General features: G+C 39.8%; 1 protein-coding gene across 1 annotated transcript in view; it reads left to right on the forward strand.

The window, feature by feature from the left end:
- Positions 1-2,289: 2,289 nt before the first annotated feature.
- LOC101856268 (carbohydrate sulfotransferase 5) overlaps positions 2,290-7,500 on the forward strand; it is a gene marked incomplete in the record, with an annotated part of 27,736 nt that continues 22,525 nt past the window's right edge. Inside the window, 1 exon segment of the mRNA XM_005099955.3 lies at positions 2,290-2,719. Within this exon segment, the coding sequence (XP_005100012.2) occupies positions 2,709-2,719 (11 nt within the window).

A 7,500-nucleotide genomic window follows, 5' to 3' on the forward strand; every position in this document is an offset into this window, starting at 1 on the left:
AATTAAAATTTATTTTCTATATTTTTTAATGATTATAATTATTATTTAGTACACACTGAATGGCGTCGTGAAAAAAGTGTGTCAGGAAAAGACTTCCGTTTTTTATTTTAAATGAGACTGCGAAATTGTTTATCGTAAGTTAGCCAAGGCCTAGAACTCTGTGTATACAAAACAAAGCATTTTGGAAAAATCGGGGAAAGCAGTTTGCCAGGATTTTTAAAAGTTAGGTCCTGGCCACATGGATGCTGTGGACGCTTGCAAAGTTTCAAAGGTGTGGGTTAGGTAATAAAGGAGGAGTTTGTGCTCAAAGGCTAAATGTTTGGTGTGTTCCGTGTGCTCATATGACCTTATGCAGTTGCGATCGCCGTAAAACACTTACCAAAAAAAATAGACCTCAGTTTTGCTTTATCAAATGTTTCCCTGAAGTCTCTAAGGACTTAACGCATCCCACTTATTTTTGGCGAAAGCAAAAAACCTGACGTGATAGCCTAATGACTGGTTGTTTTGATCAAAATGATCCAATCGTGACCTAAAATGAAATTAAACATGTTTTGATTTTTGAGATTTTTGTTAGACTTTGCCAAAAAAGGTAGATTTTGTACCCCCTTGGGGAAAAAAATACAACTTAAGCTGCCCTCATCTGTCAAAAACTATTAAATGGAGATTTGACGTAACTGCGATGTGAGCATGAGTCAGTATTAACTACACCGGCACACTATTGGTCTCAAACGAGTGAACACTGCTGGCCGGTACAGCGGAGCGTGACAATGCAGACTAACGCCTATCTCGCCCACAGGAGCCAGAGTAAAAGTACGTGGGTATAACAAAAGTGGGTCAGAGAAAGGACAGGCCTGAAAGGTCTCGCGCTACCAATCTGAACACAATGTTTATTGTGTTGACCGGGCCGACTTGTTGGTGGTACTGGCGTCTGCTACATTGGATTGGTTTATAGGCTTTCCGATTTTGAACTGAAAAGACGTGAGTTCGATTTTTTTTTCTAGTCTTTCCGGCGGCCTGCTCGAATGCTGTCTCCTTTTCTATGAAGGTTTGCACTTGCAGGGTTAAGGAGCCAGCCTTGTATTTTGAACGTTAATGACAGGGATTTTATTACTGGACAAAACTGTCAAAGAAAGATCTGAAAAAAATATTTTATCTTTACCTTATGGCGCTTTGAGAACTGGTCAACAATATTATACCTACCTTGCTATTGAAAAGTAATGAAATGAGTCCAATGCAGAACAATTGAAACATCTCAATAAAAACAAAATTAGGGTTTTTAAAAGTTGTCTTCTATTATACGTTTTCGAATGCTATACAATTACTGAAACTATTTAAAATAAATTAGAAATAAGGAATGTGTTTTAGGAAGACTGTTGAGAATTTCCAGGATTCAAAATTAATCAAATGAGGTAGCACTTAATGAAACCAACGTATGTCGTTCACGAATAAAAACAATAAGAAGGGAGCAATATATGTAGTTTCCTAGACTAAATTTGAAGCGACATAAAGGCTTTCTGCAACTTCTTCTAACTGTAATTTTAAAAAAGGAAGAGAAGAAGAGATGGATCAAGAGTAACTTACTTGGACACTTTGAGCAGATGGTGACGTGAAAAGACCCGGGTAGTAAGGGTTTTTTTTTAGAGAACGTAAGAAGAGAAGTGCATGACGGTCCATGATCGCCGGTGTCAGTTTCAGGTCTCGGACTTAAATCATTGAAGAAGAAGGTGCTCTGAGAACTGGTCAACAGTACACATTTGACAGCGAAAGACAACTTTGATAATTTGGAAACGCTTTGTCTATCTAAAACTATTTCAGTATAAGGAAAAAATAAAAATGATTCCAGGTTGTCTCCCGTTGCTGTTCCTAGCCATTTGTTTGGCCTTTTTTCAAGCATTAAAAGACCATATCGATATGCTTTTGTTTACTCAAACAAGCATCAAGAGTATAACTGGTGGGTGGTAGGCGGGTGCTCTGGTGTGGTTTGCTCCTTCTTTCCTATCAAACATTTGTTGTTCTTTTCTCCCCTCCTTATATTTTGTGTTTGTTACTCTCTTGTAACACCTCTAATCTTCAGCACTTATATGACCTTATTGTGTTGCAAGTGCCGTAAAACTCTTACCAAAACTAAAAAACTAAAATAACTGAGATTAGTAGGGTGTAGCCAAGGAGACGTTTAGCCCAGCGAGGAACGAGGGCGCCGGCAAAACATTGTCGCAGCCGAAGTTTAGCGGCCCACAGTTATTCTGAACCCTCCTCAAGGCTTGACTATACTGACATGTCTCGTTTTGTCTCTCAGCCTATCACGCCTTTCTTATCTCGGAGATCATGGCGTTAAGTTCCAAACCACGTGACGGACTACTTCACGAAGACAGAGAGCCTCAGCTTGGGATACCGTTGAGTTGTTATTCTTTAAAAAAACCCGACAAGAACGAATTTTAGAAAAGAAGCAAAACAATTAGGAAATACACAGACATTATGTCTAAATCTATGCACTATTAAGGTTCCTGTTAACACCCACCGAATTTTGGACACACTCAATTGACAGTGGAATGCTCTTCATGAGAAACAGACCAGCAGTGTGGCGTGTTTATTTTCACTGTGAGTCGTGAATAATCACTCAGACGGTCAGGAAAACGCATCAATGTGCCCCTTTGCTGAACTGTGAGGATTTATAGAAATATTGGATCAACTGGGAACTGCCTTCGTGAATGAGTTCAAGGTTTGTGTTTTTATACCTTTTTTTCTTGACGATCTTATAGAAATAATGGGGTCGGCCCACTTGGAGGTGTACCTCGATGTTTCTGTTAAACTTAATAATCTGACAGTTGTTCCATTTGACAGTCTACTTTTGAGTCACAATACTTTTAACATTTTCCTCTGCATTTACAAGCTTGGGGTTGGAAGAGTTCTGCCGAGGGCCGCATTTACCGTGATAAGGTACAATGAGCAAAATATTCAAGAGTTAGGGTTTGGGTTGGGGTTAGTGTTAGGGTTTGTTTTTGTTTTTTAATTCAGCTTCCAACATTGTGTCCTTCTTTCTTTTTACCCTTCCAAAATACTGAGCTCAACTTGTTTTGTATAGATCAATCCCGCTCAAAATATCCTCTCTGTTGTGTTGTTGGTCGGCCGGCCCTCTGGGGAACTCCTTCCCTTGGGGCTGTCACTGGTTATTTCAAAATTATTTTGTTTATCTCCTCTAAAAATCACCACCACCACTGTCACAATCGTTATCGTAACCACCTGTACCATCATCATCACCACAACAATCGTCATTTTTAACTATAAAATATATTATTATTATTATATTGTTCATAATGATTTTTGTTCTGCGCAGCTGTTGCGACCCCGACAAATCTTCAGACACGGCTAACGCCAGAATAGTAATATGTAACGCCAGAATAGTAATATGTAACGCCAGAATAGTAATATGTAGTTGCTTAAGTAGCAAGACGCACAGTAAAGGGATCAATCCTCCCCCCCCCCCCCCCCCAACCTCCTTCCATCACCGGCCACAAACACAGCACCTGCAGCGGTAAGGTCTTTGAACATCACTCCACGACAAACACAAAAGTCAACCCGTCCAACATTCATCTATTACAGGGACCAAAGGCTCCTGAGTCAAAGTTTTCTTGAGCTTTCCATTTAGACCTACTACGCATAACCTGGGTCTCCGCTCGCTTATTTCCACATGAAGACCAATCCGACGCTGTGCGCAAAAGGAGTTTTAACCCTCCAATGGTCGCTGACAAGTATCTAATGGTGTGATAAGATAAGATAAGATAAGATAAGATAAGATAAAATACATCTTTATTGTCCAGATCCTGGCACATTGGTTTGGTGTTCCACCACGAGTACACACACACACACACACACACACACACACACACACACGCACACACACACAAACACACACACACACACACAAACACACACACACACACACACACACACACACACACACACGTACACACGTGCACACACATGCACACACAAGTAGGCTTACAATCACATGCATAATATAAATGAGCAGCAATATAAACAATAATAATCGTAAGCTAGATACACACTCAATGTTATTTTGATGCATGCTCTAAGGTCGTAAGTACACTAAACAAGATGGTTAAGATGGAAGCATTTTGATAGATGATGGTAAAAATGACCTTCTGTATCTTTCTTTGTTACAGATCAGAAGCATGAGTCTTTTACTTCTGACTGATGTTTTTATTTGAGGGAACAAGGGATGTTTGTTGTCTAAAAAGATGGAATTAATTTTCTTAGTGCATGCTGTTATGTACAATTCATCCAAGTAGGGGAATGAAGATGTTGAAATTTTACATGCTTTCCGTATGAGAGGAAATAATATGATTTCAACATAGTATGTTCAAACATACTTCAGAACAGGCAAGCTGAGCACGTAAAGGCCTTACTAAAATTAAATATTTTCAGAAAGTAGAATGTAAATAGGAAGTACAATTTATTTGTGAAGAGTTAAAACGTTTGGAGATTTTTTTTAAACACGACGAAACAACCGAAATAACCTCAAATTACGCTAATTATAAATCGTCACAGACCGAAAAGTACGGCCTATTTATTCGGCCATCAGCGCTTGAAAACTTAAACTTTTTTTATTTTTAAAATTGGGAGCTGCAACTGGGTGTTTCGTGTTGGCACTTGGGAGCCTGTGCTGAGGTTGATTTACTTGTTTAAATACCCTTAGTTCACACTCATATTTCATTATTTGATTTCATTGACTCGTACGTGCCTTGCATTTCTCCACAGCGTTACATATATCATGGGTTGGTGGAAAGGGAAGGAACGATTTTCGGAGAGAGGGAAATGATGAGTCTATAATTATAGTAGGAAGCCTTCTAAGTGCACGTTGTGTAACGCTGGTGAAAGTACATAGTCCTGTCTTATCTTTTCTAATCTTTTCTTATTTTATCTTATCTGCACAGTTTACTTTCACCACTAGTCCCCGAAATAAATCAATCTACCTGTCGATATACTATTGTAGGTATTATGCATAGTTGTTTTGCGCCTCTACTGACTAAATTCAGATACCATAGAAAATTTAGGTGGCGGGCTACTTCAATCCCTCTCGTCAAGGCCAACCCAGGCTGACAGGGATACAACGTCCTGGCTGACGAACGGATCACCTGATCGACTCACTTCTTCTGCTTGGGACGGAGAAGCGCCCTATTGCGGATGCCTATTGGTCAAACTGACCCGATCTCGCTATTAGATCGAAACGGGTTGGGTTGATTTATGGCGAGTCCAGTGCACATTTGATCAAACTCACTCTTGCTTTGCTTCACCAAATTTGCCCCGGAAGGTTAAAATGATCTGTTGCATTCTGCATGAAAACATAAGATCTGGCCCCGCAATACACAACAAGCCTTCTGATTGGTTGTTTTCATCAAACGTATCAATTGGCGGCCTCCTCCTCCTCCTCCTCCTCCTCCTCCTCCTCCTCCTCCTCCTCCTCCTCCTCCTCCTCCTCCTTCTTCTTCTTCTTCTTCTTCTTCTTCTTCTTCTTCTTCTTCTTCTTCTTCTTCTTCTTCTTCTTCTTCTTCTTCTTCTTCTTCTTCTTCTTCTTCTTCTTCTTCTTCTTCTTCTTCTTCTTCTTCTTCTTCTTCTTCTTCTTCTTCTTCATTATAGATAATTTACGCTTCTATCAACACAATTTAGTCCACATAGGGGTGCTGGCTGTTTCCACCCAGCCTGTTAAGACCACCCTGGCTAAATAGGGCGCAGTTTTCCAGCACAGATCGTTAGGTATACCAAATTAAATAAATTCCAAAAGTATTATTTTGACCGGGAAACTAATGTGCTTGTCTTGCGTGTAGTTACAAACAGCCACAATATCACAACGTTCAGTTTAGCGAAGGGGTAGGGGATCAAATTTCACTAGGGATTAAATAAAAACTAAACATAATTATGCCCCATTGAATGTAATACCCAGAAAACAAGGAGCCGCCACCACCGGTGTTTGTAGTGTAGCGGTTTACCGTTGCAGGCAGAAGACGTGAATTTGATTCGCTGTTAGAAAATATCCGTCAGTTCTTCTGGTGCCGTGGTACATTTTATCGCTCTGAGTCCATGTTGGCCCTGAGAAACAAGGTCAGAGCATCCTGTCTCCTAAATGAAATAAATAAATAATTATGTAAATGAAGGCGTAAAAACATCTTTAAAAACAGTTCTGTTGAATTTTAAGCCACTTGGCAATGCTCTTAGACCTCACTGGTAGGTGTTACCGGTATTATTCTCTGAACGTCTAAAACAGGATTTTTTTTGATTTTTTTTTTGGGGGGGGGGGTGAATTCAGGGTGAAGCTCTGCTTGTCCCAGCATGAGTTTTTCATTGTGTATATTATTTTGAAGACATCATTATGTAACACGACGGCAACAAACTAAAGGATCGCTTCCAGAAAACGACATCCTCTAGGATGATAGAAAAGTACCATTGGACCTTAAAAAAAAATTTAGTGAAGATCAAACGTATTTTTGGCTTAGTAACATATAGCGCTGTTTTTGCACGTGCTCTATCGACGTGCTTAACAAAACAGAGAGAAATAAGAACTATGTCCCTTCAATATCGAAGACCATGTGTTACGAAATAGTTTTTGGTGTGTGATTATTTTTTCTGAGTGCTTGATGTGAATGAAAAAGACCGAGAGAGACTGAGTGGTGCGAATGTATGTATTTGTTTATGTGTGTGTGTGCGTGCGTGCGTGTGTGCTTGTATGAGAGAGAATGAACACGAATGGAGAGAGACGGGGAGAGAGAGAGACAGACAGACAGACAGACAGACAGACAGACAGACAGACAGACAGACAGACAGACAGGCAGGCAGGCAGACAGGTAGACAGGCAGACAGGCAGACAGACAGACAGACAGACAGACAGACAGACAAAGACCAAACCTCGGTAGGCAGACTTGATATCGTCCCCAGCATCGTTTTTTAAACAGTATCTTTTACTTACTGCGTTACCTCCGTGTGCGCCCGTTCAGTCTTCTTTACTTTTAAAACATTTACTTTAAAGTGTTTTCTTTAACATATTGGGTAACCTTGGAGCGTGACCGTTCAATGTTTATACTCTAAAACAATCGTGTACTGACTGCTTTACCTCAGGGGGTAACCATTCTGCTGCTTGTATTTAGTTTGAGGCCATGTGTAGCCCTGTGCTCAAAATTAAAACATTAAGAAAAAAGAAGTAAGATTAGAGAAAAATAGTCAAGCTTTTCTTTTCCCTTGCCCATTTATATGAGATTGACGCCATCTGATGAGTAGGAAAAAAAGTGAATATGATAGTCTCTAATAGTGTAATACGTGCATACTTAGTATAAGAAGTAACTGTAATAGCAAAGATTCCAGGATTATAGATGTAAATCACTGATCTGAGAGCGGTGATGATTTTAGATATAATGGTTGTGATGAGTGATGAATAACCAAGCTAATCCTCCAGTCTTCAGGCAAATAGTCCTTGCGAACAATATCAGA

Source organism: Aplysia californica, unplaced genomic scaffold (assembly GCF_000002075.1).
Source record: "Aplysia californica isolate F4 #8 unplaced genomic scaffold, AplCal3.0 scaffold00231, whole genome shotgun sequence".
Taxonomy (NCBI): domain Eukaryota; kingdom Metazoa; phylum Mollusca; class Gastropoda; order Aplysiida; family Aplysiidae; genus Aplysia; species Aplysia californica.